At 64.1% G+C, this 18,048-nt stretch overlaps 2 protein-coding genes across 2 annotated transcripts in view; one reads left to right on the top strand and one right to left on the bottom strand.

The window, feature by feature from the left end:
* POLN (DNA polymerase nu) overlaps positions 1–4,719 on the top strand; it is a 155,415-nt gene extending 150,696 nt beyond the window's left edge. The window contains exons 23-25 of the mRNA XM_032333603.1: positions 2,499–2,566; positions 3,803–3,858; positions 4,477–4,719. Coding sequence (XP_032189494.1) covers positions 2,499–2,566; positions 3,803–3,858; positions 4,477–4,575 — 223 coding nt within the window. The 3' untranslated portion in view covers positions 4,576–4,719. The remainder of the gene's footprint in view (positions 1–2,498; positions 2,567–3,802; positions 3,859–4,476) is intronic.
* A 1,729-nt stretch (positions 4,720–6,448) lies between these two features.
* Positions 6,449–16,150, bottom strand: NAT8L (N-acetyltransferase 8 like). Its single transcript, XM_032333601.1, has 3 exons — positions 15,508–16,150; positions 14,034–14,198; positions 6,449–11,495 (listed from the first exon to the last, which is right to left on the bottom strand). Exons 1-3 carry the CDS (start codon positions 15,881–15,883, stop codon positions 11,128–11,130), a joined length of 909 nt encoding a protein of 302 aa, XP_032189492.1. The 5' UTR covers positions 15,884–16,150; the 3' UTR covers positions 6,449–11,127.
* Between the last annotated feature and the right edge of the window lie 1,898 nt (positions 16,151–18,048).

The raw sequence follows: 18,048 nt of genomic DNA, 5'->3' as shown, positions 1-18,048 counted from the left end.
CGGGGTTGTGGGGTGTGAAAGCAGAATGGGAAATCTTTCCTCTTGGTTTCTCCTGCTCCATGTCCATCTGCTCCCCCCGCCCTCCGCACGCCAGTGAGTGTTGGGCCTCCAGTCCCCTGCCCCTCAGGCTCCCTGGTGTGCTTTCCACAGGGTCCATTTCAGAAGGGGCTGGAGCGGCCTGTGTAGCTCACCACCTTGGCCGGAACCGAAGGCTGCAGGGTTGTTCTGCCTCTGTGATATCGTAGTCCAGAGATATCTGATCCATTTGGGCATTTTGTGGGATTGATAAAGGAAGATGGTCCATGAGGACTTGGGATCTTCTTCGAGGAGTCCAGACCTCAGCACAAATGGTTCTCACTCCGGGTTTGGCACCCCGCTGGCCCCTCTCAGGCTTCACTGTCTCTGGGAAAAGCTTCCCATAGCAGATAGGATGTGTTAGGTCATGAAGCGGTTCAGTGTGGAATCTGGGGCCTTTCCCACTCTGCTCTGTTCTTCCCGGAGCAACAGGAGAAGTTTTGGATCGAGGTTAGAATAAGCCACCATGAGCCACGTGTGAGGATACGAGATGCATCACCAGAGGCTTGTGGTTGTGCAGAGTGGAGCAAGTGCCCAGAGAGCCTTCTCCAGTTGCCCCCAGGCCCTGGGGCCTGCAGCCTTGGGCCCAGAGCAAGAAGGCCTCCGAACTTCCCACTGCCAGTTGTTGGCAGAGCCGTCAGCTCTCAGGGATCCTGTCTCGGCCTCTCAGGACATGGGGCCTCTGTGAAAAGGCTTTTCTAAGATTCAGAACACGTCAGAACCAGAAAGAAGCTTCAGAAACATTGAGTATAGACAAGGGGAAACCGAGGCCCAGAGCCTACCCATGTCCAAGACTGTGCAGAGCTGGACCAGCACTGGGCCTCCACACCTGAGCCACAGAGCTGCCCCTTCTGCTCCTGCTGTGCCCCTGCCCCTGCCACCGAGAGGCCTGGGAGAGCCACCCAGTTCTCCTGATCTGGACCTCTGGACGGAGGCTGCCTCCACAAGACCCTCCCCCGCTCCCTTGCCCTTGAGTACAGGGACTGTCGGTAAGATGTGGAAGACAGGGCCATCGGCTGGCCACCAGGGGTGCCCTCTGACCTCCAGTCTCCAGTCTCCAGTCTCCTGGCCAGGCGTGGCTCACCACCGTGGGGCACAACACCATCTCCCGGCCTCAGGAATAAGCAGAGAAGGTGTCGGGGGTCCAGGAGAGGCAAGAGACTCAGCCACGCAGTGTGGAGCAGCCTGGAGGAGCCTGGGCTCTGTGAGATGGCTGGGCAGCCATGGACTGTTCCTGACACTGGGAAGGGCCAAGCAGGAAGGCTGCGGATGGTGACAGGGTGTTGACAGGGCCAGGATGTCATCCAGGGAGGCCGGGCTCTGCTGCAGCCCTTATTCACAGGAGCATCGAGAGGACAGCAGGACAGCGGGCAGCCACTGCTCAGAAATAGCGGGGTCTGACCCACACACTCAGCTACCCCACATGGGTGTCTCTGCATCTTTGTGCCCCAATTTCCAGCTGGAAGTCCAGGAATGTCACTGGCAGCTGTGGGAGCGGTGTGTAAGTGACTAACGACTCAGGCCTATTCTTAGGTTGCTGCCACACTGGCGGCTCAGAACTCAAGGCGTCACTTCAAGAAGTGTGAACTGTGCTGATGCTAAACCTGAGAGTTTCTGCTGCTTGAACACGAAGATCCTGTAGGAGCGGAGGTCCCACCGTCGTGCCCCCAACCCATTCTGGCTTCTAGAGGGCGGCCTGGAGGTCGGGCAAATCCTCTCCCAGCAGGCAGAGGCAGACAGATGGACGGGAGGAAGCTCTGTGGGCCCCTGGACCTGCGGGCAACACTCACTTCTGCCCCGCGGTAGGAAGAGAGGCTCCCTCTCTCAGGTGGGCTTGCAGTCCAGGGGACCACCAACCTGGGGGGCCTCTGTGCACCTCTCCAGCCCAGCTTTTCTAGTGTCTCTGCCTGCCACCTCTTTCCTCCCACACCACACCTGCAAAGTGACAAGGTTCGGACGTGGTCTCTGACCTCAAAGGCCCAGTCCTGGGCTCAGCAAGTCACACACAGGGCAGAGTACACAGGTCCCCTCCTCCAGCATTCCCATCCTTCCTGTGGGTCATCTGCACCACGCCTCCCCTCCCTGAGTACACAGGGCAAGCCACCTTCCTCTGTCCCAGGCCACAGCCCCCTGCAGGCATCATCCTCCCAGAGCACCTATGCCAGCCCAGACCCCACCTTCCACAGAACGTGCACCCCTGCTGGCCCCTGGCACTTGACCCAAAGCCCTCTCAAAGCTCCTGAGCAGGGACGTGCTGAGGGCCACCGGCCTCCACTCTGTGGGGAGACGTTTGCATCCAGTCCTGCTGGGTGTCCCACGCCCCACCCAGTCATGTGGTCTGGAGTGCCCTGTGTCACAGGCTTCCGTAGTGGCCACTCGAGGCCACAGCTCAGGGTGTTCCCTGCCCCCGCCATGTCTTGCAGGCTGGTTGCCCAGCTTCACGACGAGTTGCTGTTTGAGGTGGAAGAGCCACAGGTTCCTGAGTTTGCAGGTGAGCCGGCCACACACAGCACCTTCCACTTCTCAGAAAGGAAGGCCACTCTGGCTGCCCCTCCCTGCCCCGTGCTGAGTGAACCTGCCCCACCCTGGCCACGCCCCAGTTCTCCCTGTGGGGCCTGCCTCAACATCAGGGCTCCTAGATAATACAGACTCCCCTTCTGGACTTGTTGGCTTTGTGGCCCTCGGTCCCAGACTGCAGACTCCATCTTACCATCAGGACTGCCTCCCTTGGTGGGGTGGTTCCCTGCATAGCTGGTATTTCCCCAGTTGGGGGAGGGGGCCACCTCCACCCTTAGGAAGCACCTGGACACCCCTGCACTCCCCAGCGTGGCCCAGGCTGGGGGTGGAGGGCATGCTTCCCTCCCAGGGACCCAGCAACCGTCTGACCCAACCTCCTGCCCACCCCCCCGACCACAACCATCTACACAGCACAGAGAAGGAAACAAGGTCACGGAGCTCAGGTGCACTGCCCTCAGTAGCCACTGGCCCACTCCAGGCACCCAGAGACGGGTCCCCAGGGAGCTGGCCCATTAAGCCCGCAGCCAGAGAGGGGAGAACCACTCCTTCAAGGGGTCTTTCTGTCACAATCTCTGTATCAAAAATTATAGATAACTTAGTAGGATGGAATGAAATATTTGTTGATCAAAGAGACAAAGTGTTCTGAGCAAACTCAGAGAAACACTGAGCCAGCAGACCCCTCCCTTGCCTGGGCTGCTCCCTGTCTCAGGGCTAGAGAGCAACTGAGGCCACATGGCCAGCCCAGCCCACCAGCACCACACAGCTGACCTTCCGGGCTACCATCACATGCAAGTTCATGGGCATTTGATGGGAGCATGGGTCCTCCTGCCCGTGCTGTGTCAGCCAGGATGGCCCAACGTTCCCTCCTCCTCCCAGCCCCAAAGCCTCTGGACAGAGTTAGAGGCCTCCAGTACCCCCCACTGCCCAGGCCCCCACTGGCTGAGCCTGGGGCTGGGGGGAGTTGCTCAGCAACCACAGCTGGGGCAGCTGAGGTGCCATCAGGCTTGTGCTGGGTGTGTGGCCAGTGGCACCAGCCACAGGTGATGCCAGGGCTGCTGGATCCACCAGCGTGGCTGGCCGTGTAGACTCAGGGAATAACTGCAGAGCCTGGGGGCCAGGATAGGGCTGGGACCTAGGCATTCCCATGACAGCCCCATCTCTGTCCAGAGGGCTTGGGGCTGCCCCTCTCCCACTCTTCCCTCTGTTCCAGCTCTAGTCAGGGGGACCATGGAGGCCCTGCAGGACGAGCCGGCCTTGCAGCTGCAGGTGAGGGGGAAGGGGCGGGGAGGCAGGCAGGTCCCACGCAGCTCTGCAGGCTCCCTCCAACTGGCCACTCACGGCCAGTGCCTACCAGACAGAAGAGTTGAGTCCAGCTCCCAGGGGACCAAGAGACAGGATGGAGGACACAGGCAGCCCCCGAGACTCCAGACTGCTGGCCTCCTCCACTGCCCTGTGGTTCCCGGAGGCCCAACCCCCGCCTTCAGTCCTGCAGGGAACAGAGCCGGCAGGGGACTGCAGCAACTGGCAGCCCCTGTCCTCCCTCCCTGTCGAGAGGGAGCTGTTGCACCATGGTCCAGGGCCTTGGCAAGTTCCCACTCAGGGTTAGGGAGTCTGGGAGGGCTCCCCCAGACCCCGTTTGGCATCTTTCTCCTAAGGCACCTGCAGGCCTGCTCCCTGGCAGAGGCCTGGGCAGGTCAGCTGAGCAGCTCAGCCACGGTTGGGGTATTAGGGTCTGGGGGTGCTTGTCTGCCTGTCCCTGTGAGTGTGTGGCTGTGTCGAATCACGTCTTCGGGCCAAATGGATGCCTGGAGCTGGGGACCCCTGCCCAGCAGTGGGGGGAAGGGCGAGCCTGGGACTGGAACTGACCGCCGCTGCCGCCCACAGGTGCCCCTGAAGGTGAGCCTGAGTGCTGGCCAGTCATGGGGCCACCTGGTGCCGCTGCAGGAGGGCCCTGGGCCCTCGGCCCAGCCCACGTCCTGCTGAGTCTCCAAGCAACCACCCTGCCACCGCCAGTCCCCTTGTCAGCACCTACCCCTGCATTTTTCGCCTTCATTTTGTCTGTAGCCCCAGGCAACAGTGGGAGGAGAGAACTGGTTTCCACCAGTCCATTGTGTGGCCTTCCCCAAGGTCAGCACTGGGCAATTTGCATGGGCTCCCAGTGAGAGCCTGTGGTGGAGAGGGCCACATCCACCCCCTGGGCTGTCCCCCAGAGTAAAAGCCTTTTCAAAGCAGACCGAGTCTCTGTGCAAATGAATTCTTCTGGTGGATGGGAGATGCCATGCCCACACCCCTGATCCACTCTGCTTGGCCCAGAGCTGAGAGGCTGAGACAGGAGCGGCCTGCCCGGCCCACAGCGGGGGCTCCCGGCCCTTCTCCCACAGAGCCCGGGCTGCGTTCCACCAGGTCCACAGCTGCTCAGCACTTAGCCGGTGCCCCAGGAGCTACCAGCAGCCTGGAGGCCCTCTCCGCTGGCCAGAGCTCCCCGCAGCCACGGAGAGCCCCTTCCTCCCAGGCCTTGCTGACGGCCGCCAAGGTGCAGAGAACAAGCACAGAGGGGTGGGCATGGGTTCTGTGCTGTCAGGCCGGGCAGGCCATCCGGGCCTCTGGAGTGAGTGCTCCTGGGTGTCCCCAGCCTTCCCACGAACCTCCTGCTGGCCCGACCAGTCCCTGAGAGCCAGCCAGCTCTCCGACTCTCCTCTCAAAGTGGCTTTCCCAGACCATGCACCCCAACAGCCTCACGGTGGCCCCCCCTGCACAGTGGGGACACGGAGGGACAGAAAGTTTACATCATTGTACAAGCCCACTTGGGTAGTCAGTGCCCAGCCATTCCCACACCTCTGCTCAGCTGCCTCCCCTGCACAGCCCTGCAAAGGTCCCCTGTGGGTCCGGCCTCCAGGTCATCCAGGCACCCCAGGGTCTCCTCTCCCGCGTGCCTCCCTGTCTGGGTTCTGAGGACCCGCACAGCACCTTTTGGGCTGGGGGACATGTGCGAGGCAGCCCCTCCAGCAGGCACCAGAGCTGCTCAGGTAGGCGGTGGCTGGGCTTCAGCCTCCTGTGCCGATCCCACTTCTCTGCTTACTGTGCCCAGCCCTACTTTTCTTGTGGCCTCAAGGTATTGTCACTGTCTTCATGGGTTGCATGAGCATCTGTATTGCCAGGCCTGACCACTGTGTGATGGAACGTTCTAGAATCTGGAGAGCTGGATCCCTCCATGCCAGCCGTGGGCATGTGTTGCATGTCCCTGTGCCTGTGTACGTGTGGGTGGCCTTGCCTACAGGGGGCCTGTCTTCACGTGGTCAGCTCAGAGACAAAGCCACTGCTGGGCTGCACACTGGCCCCAGGCTGATGTCCAAACACAGCTCGTGCCCCCCAGTAGTGAGGGTCAGAGTGAGCTGCCCGCAGAAGCCAGCCCCACAGGCTGCAAGGCCATAGACAATGATTTCAGTGAACCTAGGGCCTGCCCAAAACCCTCCCTGCAGGAGGAGGCCGACCCTGGGGATGGGATAGCAGAGGCTGCTCCTCCCACAGTGGAAAGGCCCCCGCAGGGAGCTGTCTGGAGCTGGACAGCACCTCACTGTCCCCAGCACCAACCCCCATGTCATCCTCCCTCACAGACCTCAGGAGGGAGGTGGGCCTGCCGCCATCGCCTGGGCCCCTCAGACCTGAGTTGCTCCCTGGAGGTGCCAAGTGGGCAGGTGAAGCCCAGCCAAGGTGGCCAGCACAGGGCCAGTGGCCTCGGCTCCACAGGGCACCCGGCACCCACACCTGCCCGAGGAGGAGTCCAGCATCTCCAGAAAAGCAGCCCTTCCTGGCCAAGTGCCACGTGGAGGCGCTTCAAGAACTCACAGGAGTCCAATTCCGTCAACTCTGGTTTTATTGAAAAACAGCAGCACTGGGGGCCGAGTAGGCAGCCGGGCCCACAGCAACCCCCCCCACTGCTCACACACCCACAGGAAGCCGGAGACCCCACCCCACCCTGGCCCCGTGGCCTGTCTCCGCCCCTCTCGAGGGTTCTGGCATACCCAGGGGTCTCAGGACAGTTGCCGCAATCGTGGGCTCATGGACAGTAAGCCACAGGAAGTGTACCCCACCACCACGACCCAATCTGCACTCTGCTCGCCCAAAGACACAGTGTCCGCAGCAGCTGTGGTCCAACAGCCTGACCCAGGGGACACTGTGTCATCATGTGTGATCTCGGCTGGTCTGGCTGAGTGTGCACCCCCCGCCAGTCCCCCCACACACCCAGAGACCCAGGCAAAGGCTCATCCCGGGCCCCCCACTTCCCACAGACCTGTCCAGCGCCCTCCACGGTGGGTGGGGAGCACTACATTCAAGGTCCCCTGGGCCCTGGGGCAGGCCTGGGAGAAGGAAGCACAGCACCCAGCTGGAACCCTGCCGTTCAGCGTGGGGCTTAGCGCTGGCCCATTCATGCAGCAGCAGGAGGTCCCCTCCCTGTCACCACGCACTTACACTTGCGTGCACACATGTGCAGGTCCACACAGGCATGCGTGGGCACACGTGTGCACACGCACACGCAGCACACATACACATGTGTGCACACGTGCATGGTGCACACACACACACAGGCACACACAGGCACGCACACACAGACACACCCCTTCTTCAAAATGGCTAATTATTGCTGTTAAAAAAAAATACATCCAACAATGACAGGTCGGAGTCCCTCCTCCCCCACCCCAGGCCCTGGGCTGCCCCACCTGCGGCACCAAAGAGCAAACATTCCAGGATCTGCCCCACACCCAGCCCAGAACACAAGCCCCAGAAGGCCTCAGCCAAAGGCCCACAAGCACAGGAACACCGGCTGTGGCCAAAACAGAGTCATGAAAGCAGCTTCAAATGAACACAGGGTCCATGTTGCCCACCTGCTGGGGATGGGGGCCAGGCTCCCAAGGCTTGGGGACCACTGTCAGCCATTCCCTGGACACAGACAGGGGGGTGGCTCTGCTGCTTAGCCCCTGACCTGGTCCCAGCCCAGCGAGGGGCCCAGGCTCAAAGCCACATAGAGCAGGCCACGGCGGGCAGGGGCGGGCAGGCACGGGCCAGGGACGGGCAGAGGTGGGCCACAGCAGGCCAGGGTGGGCAAGGGCAGGCTAGGGCAGACAGGGGCAGGCCAGGGCGGGCAGGGCTAGGCCAGGGTGGCAAAGGCAGGCAAGGGGGGCAGGGGTAGGCAGGGACAGGTCAGGGTGGGCAGGGGCAATCAGGAGCGGGCCAGGGGGGCGGGGCAGGTAGGGGTGGGCTCTCACACTGCCAGCATGACTCGCTGTGGCGCAAGAGCCTCCCAAGCACTTGCCAGATTCCCAAGGAAGCCATGTGAAGAGCAGCCCCCAGCCTGTCCACTGGAAAGGTCTTCTCTGAGGAAGGACAACCAGGCCAGAATGGGGGCTGCCTGAGGACCTCGTGTCCTCAGCCCAGCTGTAGGGCCACCCCCCACCTTCCTTGAGACAGGCTGGCCCATCTCTCTGCCCTATTCACTCAAGGGGAGCAATGGGAGGCCTGGCTAGAAGCGGGTACAGGGGAGAGGGGAACAACCTCGGCATCCACAGACAACCCCAGCTCTCCTCAGACCCCTTCCCTGGGCAGTGGGTGCTGCCCCAGGAACACTGGTGACACTGAGCCATCCCGAGAGGCTAGAGGTCTCAGCTGCCCTGCATCCCACTGCCCGGAGCTGCCCACTGGGCTTGTGTTCCAGGCTCATCCAACAAAAACATTCTGGAACACTCCACCTCCCGCTTTCCCATCCAAAAACAGAGGCTTCCAAAAGTCCTGGGAGCCTTGTCTCCTGAGCATGGGGGCCATGTCTGGGGGCCTGCTTTCCCAAGGCCTCAGCAGGAGCCACTGGGGGAGGCCCAGGAGGCCAGTGGCGGTGGTGGGGGGTGCCCAGGGCCTGCCAGTGCAGAGAGCTGCCCAGACACACCACTGAGTGGAAACCCAGGCAGGTGCTTCACAGAGGTAGAAGTAGTAACATCAGAATTTCTACAAATGTATAAAATTCACATCTCGGTGCACGTTTGTGGAGGATTAGCTCCCAGGCTGGAGGGAAGTGGCCACCCAGGGATAGGCATCCCCCACGAGTATGCCCAGCCTCTGGCTCCGGGAAAGGATGGGGGATCTGCTCCCCTGGTGATCTTGGGGGCTGCCAAGCCGCACATGGGCCAGGCAAAGGCCCTGTCCCAAGCACAGGGTGCACCCAGCCGGTGCCACAGGCCACCCTGGGCCACCAGACTGGGAAAGACACTGCAGTCCCCCCCTTCCCCCACCAGCCCATAGATCCTACATGAACAGACAGACACCAGTAGGATAGGGGAGGGCCACATGTCTTCCCAGGAGCAACTGGGGCCACCTGCTTTGGCCAATGTCACCCAGATGCTGGCAGCTCTGGCCTCCACCCACATGTCCCCACACCAGGGACCCCAGGCTCCAAAGGCACAGGATCAACGGAAGCCGCAGCAGCCCCAGGCTTCCACTGACAAGACAATGCCCACCAGGCTGGGCTCACGTGGCGCCCACCTGTCCTACCTGCCCCACCAGGCCTCAGACCAGCCGCAGCCCCCAACACGCCCAACGCCAGCCAAGGCCACCCCAAGCCAAAACCAAACTAAACAGAAAGAGGAAAAAGGCACAACTGTTTGTTTTCCATTTTGCTAAAACACTTTACGTCTGTCTGTATAATCCAGATTAACAAAATCTGAGAGCTGCAAGAAAATAGGGTGCCGATTTCTGTACAGTCTACAAAACCCCCGTCCCCAAGAAGGGACCGGACGCCACCAGGGAGAAATGTACAGGGGAGAGCGGGGTCTGTACAATGTTCTACGAATATCTCGTTTGCAGACAGCAAGAAAGGCCCCTCGGGACACTGGGCTTGCTTCACACATTTGCTTGTTCCCGAAGCACCTGAGAATGTCCCCTCTGTGTCCCCTACGTAGTACCCAGCTGCATGGCCCACAGTGCCTGCCACTCCCCCTTTCCCAGCTCCCAAAATAAAGGGGCCTCAGTGGGCACCAACGGCCCTCCTGCCACCACGGCCGGGTCCAGGCTCACAAGCTGGACACGTGGCCACTGCCAACGACCCCGTTCCTCCACCCACTCAGGCCATCCTACACCTGACCGCCACCGCCCACCCCGAAAGGAGAGGCCAGGAGCACAGCCAGGCTGCCACACCCGCCTCCTGGCCAAGGTGGACAGCACTCACTCCTTCCAGGGTCAGCAGGGAAATTGCCGCCATTGCTGACCTCTGTCCCACAAGTCGAGGCTGGACGGGGGCAGCCCAGAGCCTCCACACAGACCAGAAATGCTCTTTGAGGGAAAGAGTGCTAAGTCAGGGTCTCACTCCAGATTTCAAAATCTGAAACACTCTACTCACCCGGCCACCCGCCCCCACCAAACTGGGCCAGAAATAGTGCATATTCTAGACCACACGTGTGTGTGTGTGTGTGTGCGTGCGTGTGTGTTAAGGTATCAACTACCATTTTGTCCCAAGAATTAAAGTCATGCAGAGTGCTATTCTGTCTAAATAACTTATTAAAAAATGGGTCGGTTTCAGGCTGGGAGAAGCTGTGGGCTCGGTGGTGTGGGCAGCGGCCTGGCTTATGGAAGATTCACAGGGCAGAGCCCATGAGCCGTGAGGCAGAGCAGTCCTCAGGGAGGTCTGGGAAAGGCCACCATCATCCAGCTGGGCCTGGGGGGAGGCGACCGCACCACTGCGTCCCCACCCTGCTCTCCTGAAAGACCCTAACCAGGCTGGGCCACAGGTGACTGCGGGAACCACACCTGGATGATGATGCCATCAGTGAAGCCCGGGTGGGGGAGGGGCAGGGACCAAAAGGAAAGAAATGTGACTCGTGACTCGGTGTCAAAGCAGAGCTGGGACAGGGGCAGCAGGGGTGGTGAGAGGCGGGCCAGCCTTCCCGAGCGCAGGTGGGCGGCCACGGCTGGCTGGCAGGCTGGGTGGGGGCACTGCCCGGTGTTGGCCCAGGCTGAGCGGGGCGGCGGGGCAGAGGGCCGTGGGCATGCGGCAGCCAGGCCATGTCCTCAGCATGCACGGAGCGAAGCGGGACCCGTGGCCAGCTCAGTGCCCCGCGGGCCAGTGGCTGGCCAGCCCAGTAGGTCTGGTCTCCTGGGGCCACAGCCTGGCTGGCGGCCGGGGATCTGCCGGATGGGGGCCGTGCCACAGAGGCTCTGTGCTCGGTGGGCCTGGAGGGGACCCACACGCAGGCTGAGCAGCCACGTGGGCCCGTGGCGGTCCATGCTGTCACTCTTCAGGACGAAGCCCCAGCAGGCTGGGGGGGTGAGGGGCGAGGGGCCGGGGCTACACACAACCAGTCCCGAGAGTGTCACACAGGAGCCGCGGCCCCACGCTCCCCAGAAAGCCAGCCGGAGAACCGCGTGATGGTGGAAAGGAAACACCCACCACAAACGCCAAGGGGAGCGCCTGCAAGCGGCCCGGGTGGTGGGCAGGCGGGCACGGGCGGACGGGGTGGCCGGGCGGCAGGTGGGCGGCGGGCAGGCAGGCAGTGCTCACTCCTCGCGCAGCTGCAGGCGGTAGCGATGGTAGCGGACCTGGAAGAAGAGGCGCTCGGCCAGCGAAAGGGTCATGCCGGGCAACACGTAGTGGTCACTCGAGCCCATGTGTCTGAAGCCCAGCGACTCGTAGAGCTTGTGTGCGGCCACCTTGACGGCCGTTGTGCCCAAAACCACCGCCGAGTAGTTGTGAACGAGCGCGAACTCCAGCACCTTGCGGCCCAGCGCCTTGGCGATGCCCTTGCCACGGAAACGTGAGTCCACGGACATACGCAGCAGCTCCACCGTGTTGTCTGCCTCGTGGGCCCGTGCCGCCACAATGCCCACCACGTTGCCGTCCAGCACAGCCACCCAGAAGCAGGAGCCTGCAGGGACATGGCAGTCAGGGCTGTGGCACGACAAAGCTGCCCCTCCAGGGCCGTCGGTGCTGAAAGAGCTGGGCCCAACCTGCCTGTCATCCACAGAGGCCCTGCCCTGGGCCTGAGGCCAGGCAGACAAGAGCTACAGGGCCAGAGTCCCTCCCTCAGTGGCCAAGAGCTGGGCAACCCTCAGCCACGCAGACCCCTCCTCTGCCCAGCTACCCCTGAGCCAATGCGTGGATGGGCAGTGAATGGCCACGGACAGGCCCTCGCTCCCAGCCACTCGGGGTCCACCATACTTGTCCCCATGCATCCATACCAGGGAGCTGGAGAGAGGTGCCACGAGCGGACCTCCAGAAGGACCCCGACAATGGGGACTTCGGGGGTCCTGGGAGGACAGGCCAGGGCAGCAGGATCCCTCTGGGAGCCATGCCCTAGGGACTTCAGGAGGTCCTGTGGCCACCATGCTCCTGGGTTAGGAGGAGCCTGGGAGCCCCGTGGCCTGCTTGGATCGGGGCACAGAAGCAGGCCCTTGGCAGACTCCGAGGATGGTCCAAGTGGAGAAAGGGGACAGAGGGGCACCACTGCATACCTCCCACTGACCCTGGCCTCTCCTGGGCAGGAGTCCAGTGGCCAGGCCAGCTGCCCCACCCATGGCCTGGACCAATCACAGTCCCACACGGGGCAGGGAGAGGAAGAGGATAGCCAAAGGGGGATCAAGAGAGAAGCAAGAAGAGAGAGAATGAAAGTGGGTGGGGAGGCCTACAGGGCATGAGAGTCTGGTCACCTCTGCTGACCATAGGCCCAGGGGCCCCAGGAGGCAGAGACTGGCCAACAGGGGTGCCTGCTGAGGAGCCCCACCTACACTCGCCCTTCCCACGGCCACTCCAACCCCCACAGAAGTGTTTGCCACCAACTACCCCCACCTGCTCTCCTTAAGCTGCCATACTCTCCCCCATCAAGGTTCTGCACATGACCTTGCCCCTCCACCCAACCCCCAAGGGTCCCCCACTGTCCTGTCTGCCGGCATCAGCTGGGCAGAAGGGGCCCTTGTCCCCTTCACCACCATACCTGGAGACCTGGCATTCACCCCGAGCTCAGCAGTGGCTGAGGGCTCACTGCCCCGATGGACCCCCCCAATAGCTGGCCTGCCCTCCATCCAGGGTTTCTGGCTCCCCTCACACACCTAGGCCAGACCAAGTCTTCCCACCCTGAGCAGCCTGGTCCTGGCCACTGCGGTCCAGCCTCCCTGCCTCAGTGGAACCTTCCTGCAACCTAGCAGGCATCCCAGGAGGGCGAGCACCACCCCACATCCAGGGAGACTGCAGCCCAGGAAGAGCAGGGTCCTTATGCTGGCCCCCCTGGGCCCCACCCTGAGCCCCCTGCTGCTTCAGCAGCCTGGACCTGGGCACCAGTGAGGTGGGGCTGGCCCTCGCGCTCCCTCCTGTCCCTGGCAACTCCATGGAGGCTGATAAGCTGAGTTCAAGCTTATGAGAGGGTCAAAGAGAACCCAAAGTGCCAAAGCCTGGCAGTGGTGGGAATGGGAGGGCAGGCAGGTTACCGCAGGATGGGCCGGCTCCCTGGGAGCCAGCAGGCATGGGAGCCAGCAGTGCCAAGGTGGGGCACCCCTGCACTGGTATACTGTGCCTCTCTTGTCCCCCACTGTCCTTCTGTGACCCTCAGCAGGCTCCTCTATGCCCTCACCAACTGCTAGGGCCCACACTGTTCCATTTCCCCAGCCTGGGAACCCTCTGGCACCTGGGACACCCTCATATCCCAGAGGGCAGAGACAAAGCCTCCCTTCTCTGGCTCCGGACGTGAAGGAAACCCTGGGATCCGGCCTCCTAGAACCGGGCCTGCCTTGGGCTCAGCCTGGACAACCAGAACAGCCAAGGAGCTGCAGGCGGCTCCAGACCAGACTGAGCCCTTCCTTGCACAGAAGGCCAGGGTGCTGGGCCGAGACCCTCTGCCTCACTGAGTGGCCCCGAGACCAGAAGTGGGGACTCAACACCCCTGCTCTTCCAGAGCTCCCAACCCTCAGAGAACCCCCAGAACCCTCTCCCCACCAGGAAGCCCTCTGCGCCTGGCACTCCAGGCCAGCCCGACCCCTGGCAAAGCACGGCAGACCCCAGCCCCTCCGAGAGCTCTGGGGAAATGCAACGTGCAATCAGCACGGAGAGCAGAGCCGGGACACGTGGCAGTCCCTCTTCCCAGGATGAAGGACAGAGGCCCAGGGTCTGTCTGGGTGCACACTCAGGGGCCTTGCCTCACCACCCAGGACCTAGCTCTGCCGACACTCCCCCCGCCCTGCCCGCCTGCTGCACCCCCAACCTGCAGCCAGAGCTCTCCCTGACTCCAAAGGCACATCCCAGGGGTGCAGCAGCCTGGGCCCACCCAGGCCTGGCCATCCCCCCTCATCCCTGCCCTCTGGGGCCTGTCTGTCCAAGGTGCTTGGGATTAGGGCAGCCCCCCAGCAAGAGGGGCTGCTCGAGGGCAAGAGGAGTGAGGGGAGGGGACAGGATGGGGCTGGAGTGGAAGGCTCACCCGGGGGCTTCATGTAGTACTGCTCGATGTCGGCCATGTCTGTGTGCAGGGCGCAGTCCAGGTAAGCCAGGACCACCTTCCGGCTGTAGTAGTAGCGGAGGCCCAGCAGCCCGGCTGGCACCAGGCACGTCAGCAGCAGTGAGCGGGTCAGAGCGAAACACAGCACTGCAGGGGGAGGACAGCCCAGTGAGTGGCGAACACCTGCCCGGCCGACCGGGGGACCCCCCACCCGCCAGCTCCCTGCTAAATATGCCAGCCAGACACAGGCGCAGACAGGCCTTGCCAGAGGTGCTATGACTGTCTCCCTGGAGGAGCGCTAGGCAAGCCTGCCTGCTCCTGCTGCTTTGCCCTATTCCCAAACTCGCTACCCTATAGGCAGGCTGATCAGGAGTCTGACATCACAGGACTTCTGAACGTCCTGAGCACAGCAGGGGCCTCTGGGCAGGCTGCCCTCAATGGCCAGAGGCAACAGCCCCAGGCAGGGTTGGAGGGGCCCCCATCCCTGGAAGGGGCTCAGCATACACCCTTGCCACTCTAGCCAGAGGGGAAGCTCCCAGGCCCCTGCAGGCTGTCTCACCGTTGCAAAAGTGGGAGAGGAAAGGGACACCTTCCAGCAGAAGGCCCCAGGACCACCTTCTCCCCAGAGCCAGCAACGGGGGTTATGAGGAAGGTCCGAAGGAGAGGGTAGGGAAGCCGGAGATTGCTTCCAGATTCATCAAGGCTGCCGGAGCCCATAAACCTACAGCAAAAGTCACTTTTGCTGCATGACCTTGGGAAAGTAACAAGTCCCAGCCTCAAGCTCCTCACCTGTGAAATGGGGACAACCACCCTCGGGGCTTCGGGAGAAAGGCCTCAAAGCCCCTGCGGGGGCTGCCACCCCCCCCCCGCCCCCTCACTCTGCCTCCTCCGTGCTCGCCCTCCTCCGGTACCCGGGGGAGCTGGCTGTCTTCCCCTCATAAATTAGCACTTGGAGAAGCCGAGGCAGCCTCCCCCGCCCCGCGGATTATATATAGTTCACGCGCCAGGCGCGGAGCCTTAGCTGCGGGCGCTACCTGCCGCCACCCCGCCCCCACCCGCGATGACCCGGGAAGGAACCCGGCCGGCGGGGCCGCACAGAATGGGGACGCGGGCGGCGACCCCGGCCCTTTCCCGGCCCGCAGCCCCCTCCCCTCCGCCGGCGCTTGTTCCCACGCCCCCGCCCGGCGCGCCTTGGCCGGGAGCCCGGACGCCACCACCGGTGGCCACCTCGCCCCAGGCCGCTGCAGAAAGCCGGTGGTGCGCGGGTGCGCGTCCGGGCGCGAGCGAGGGGGCCCCCCCGCGGGGGCCCGCTTCCCTCCCAGGCCGAGTCCCGGACGGGCACGGGAACGCTGCCAGGCCCGGGCCCCGAGGTGGGGGCGAGCGGGGCCGAGGGCGCCCGGCGCGTCTGTTCCCGGAGGGGCCGGGCGGAGCGCGCCGGGGCCCCCAGCGCACTGACCGGCCAGCAGGGCGTAGAGCAGCTGTGTGCGCGGGTGCTGCCGCAGGCCGCGGAAGGCCGTGTTGGGGATGCGCTCCATGATGCCGTCGTAGAAGATGCGGCGCGCCGCCTCCTGCTCGGCCGCGCGGAACTCACGGATGTACACGCCGCGCCCCCCCGGCGGCCCCGCGCCCCCAGCGCCACCGCGGGGCTGGGGGCCGGGCGCGGGCGGGGGCGCGGCGGGCGCTGCGGCCGGCCCGGGCGCGGCGGGCAGCGGGGGCCACATGGCGCCGGCGGCGGCGAGCAGCGCGTCCTTCTTGGCCCCCGGCAGCGCCTCATGGTCCTCGGCGGCCACGATCTTCGTCTCGCAGACCATGTCGGGAGGCCCACAATGCATGCACCCGGCCGGGCGGCGCAGCGCGGGGACGCGGGCCGGGCTGCGGGCGGGCACAGCCCGGGCCCAGGGCAAGGGCGCGGCGCCCTCGGACCCGCGGTGGCGGCGGCGGTGGCGGCGGCGGCGGCGGCGGTGGCGGCGGCGGCGGCGGCGACGGCTCAGGGGCGCGGGGCGGAGGCGGCGGGCGGCCGGGGCGCGCGCAGGGAGCTGCGCCGCATTTTGGAGAAGTATTTATAATGCAGCGGCGCCGGTGCAGTCGCTGCGCCCGGGGTCCCGCAGGGTCCTAGCGTCCACTGCATTGGCTGCCGAGGGTCACCATGTGATCTCGCGGGTGGGAGCAGACGCCGCCTCCGCGCCCGCCCGATGGCACACTTGGGCACTGCGCGGCGGCCGGGTGCGGGCGGCCAGCGGGAGGGCGCCTGGGTGGGGGTGGCGCAGGCAGCCCAGGGCACGACGGAGCGGCCGAGCCCCGCGAGGTGGCCAGGGACGAGCGCGACCGGGGTCCCCGGCCCGGAGGGGGCGCTCCGTGGGGGCTCCCGGCAGGGCGCCTCGCGCCCGGCCGTTGCACCCCAGCACCTCCACTCTTCAGCGCGGGCCTGGGAGCACCGGGTCCGTGGGCCGCGCCGCTGCAGTTCGCGGCGCCGCGTCCTCCTTCTCTCCGGCCGGCCGCCGGGCGCAGTCACCGAACCAGCTCCAGCTCCAGCTCCCTCCCCTTTGTCTGAACGCTACGCCGGCCCGCGGCCCCGGGAAGGGGCGCCACGGCTTCCCCGGCCTGACGCCCCTGGGAACCTGCGCCCGGGGCCACGCGGGCTGGACGCGCGGGTACGCAGTCGCAGCGGAATGTGATGCCTAGTTCGCCCGCAGCCCCCCGCGTCCGGGCGCAGCACAGCAACCTTCTGCTCCGACACCGAATTCCGGCATCGGACACGGGGGGCGCTGGGCGGGTAGGACCCCTCCTGGCTCGCCCCCCCCGCCACCCTCCCCGGCCCGCGCATGCGCTCCACGATCTCGGTGCAGGTGCGGGGGGGCGGGGGGATGCTCTTGCTGAGTCTTGCGGGTCCCCGCGAGCCCTACCTGCCTACCGACGCTGCGGGCCTGGGGCGGGGGGTGGGGGGTGAGCGTGAGGGTGAGGGTAGGGGACAGGTAATCCCAGATCCCTCCCCTAACACTTTATGAATCCAGCCCCCTGCCGCTATGCACCCCTTCCCCGCGTCGCCCCGCATCGCCCCGCATTCCCCGCGGTAACCTCTTAGGGCAGCCTGGAGCTGAGTTCACCTGCTTGGCTGGAGTCGAGACCTAGGGGACCAGGCCTAAGGACCCTCTGCCTGCCTGGAGCCCAGAGAGGCAGCTACCATCACTTAGAGGCTAGGAAGAGGATGACCCCTCGCCAGCGTCACACCAAGGGACCCCGACAGAGTAGGGAGGACGCGGGACCCAGGAGCTGAACTAATCCACAGCCAGGATCGCCAGTGCAAGGACCATGGTGGGAGGGGGCCGCCAAATTGGGAAGTCACCCCACGCTGTATTTCCCACATGCCAGGATTTGTCTGGGGCTTGGCTGTCGTCTTCTAGGAGAGGAAAGTGAAATCATGGAGAATCTCAAAGGAGCATACAGATCCGTTCAGAAATCACTCCGCATGCTGCCTGAACGCTGACGAGAGCCTGACCAGCCATGGCCGACCTGGTTCCCGGGGTCCTGAGGTTGACCAGGTGGAGAGCAGACGTGTCCAAGCAAAGCCAGGAGCAGGCAGGGCATCCAGGCAGGAAAAACAAGTGATGGGGAGGGATGGCTCCAGTGCCTGGAGGAGTCAAGGGGCTTCAGAGGAAGGGGAGATAGGGCTTTGGATGTGGACCTTGAGCACCAGATCAGGGATTCGGAAACACTGTGCTTTTCTGTGATGGGGGCCAGAAGGAGGGAGGACCAGGTGGAGGATCTAGGAGCTCCTGGGCAGTGTCCTGATCCCTGACCTCTGATCCAAGCATGGTGTGAAGAGGCTGCTCCCTGCAGAGTGGCTCTGCCCTTAGAGGGCCACAGCCTCTGCTGGAGACCCACCCACCCCCAGACCCTGAGCTCGAGACTATCCTCCTCTGGCCCCGAACAGTCAAGCACATAGGTGGAGGGAAAGACCTGCATTTCCACTCAGCCTGACTTTGGTGGGTCCTCCATC

The sequence above is a fragment of the Mustela erminea genome, chromosome 2 (assembly GCF_009829155.1).
Source record: "Mustela erminea isolate mMusErm1 chromosome 2, mMusErm1.Pri, whole genome shotgun sequence".
NCBI classification, from domain to species: domain Eukaryota; kingdom Metazoa; phylum Chordata; class Mammalia; order Carnivora; family Mustelidae; genus Mustela; species Mustela erminea.
Note: the sequence above shows the minus strand (reverse complement) of the source record. Positions and strands in the feature narration are given on the sequence as shown.

Excerpts from the sequence above, each read along its gene's own strand:
- NAT8L (XM_032333601.1), bottom strand. The coding sequence starts at position 15,883 with ATGCATTGTGGGCCTCCCGACATGGTCTGCGAGACGAAGATCGTGGCC. Across the intron at positions 14,199-15,507 it reads GCTCTACGCCCTGCTGGCCG|TGCTGTGTTTCGCTCTGACC; the intron begins GTCAGTGCGCTG and ends CTCCCCCTGCAG. Across the intron at positions 11,496-14,033 it reads GTACTACATGAAGCCCCCGG|GCTCCTGCTTCTGGGTGGCT; the intron begins GTGAGCCTTCCA and ends ATGTCCCTGCAG.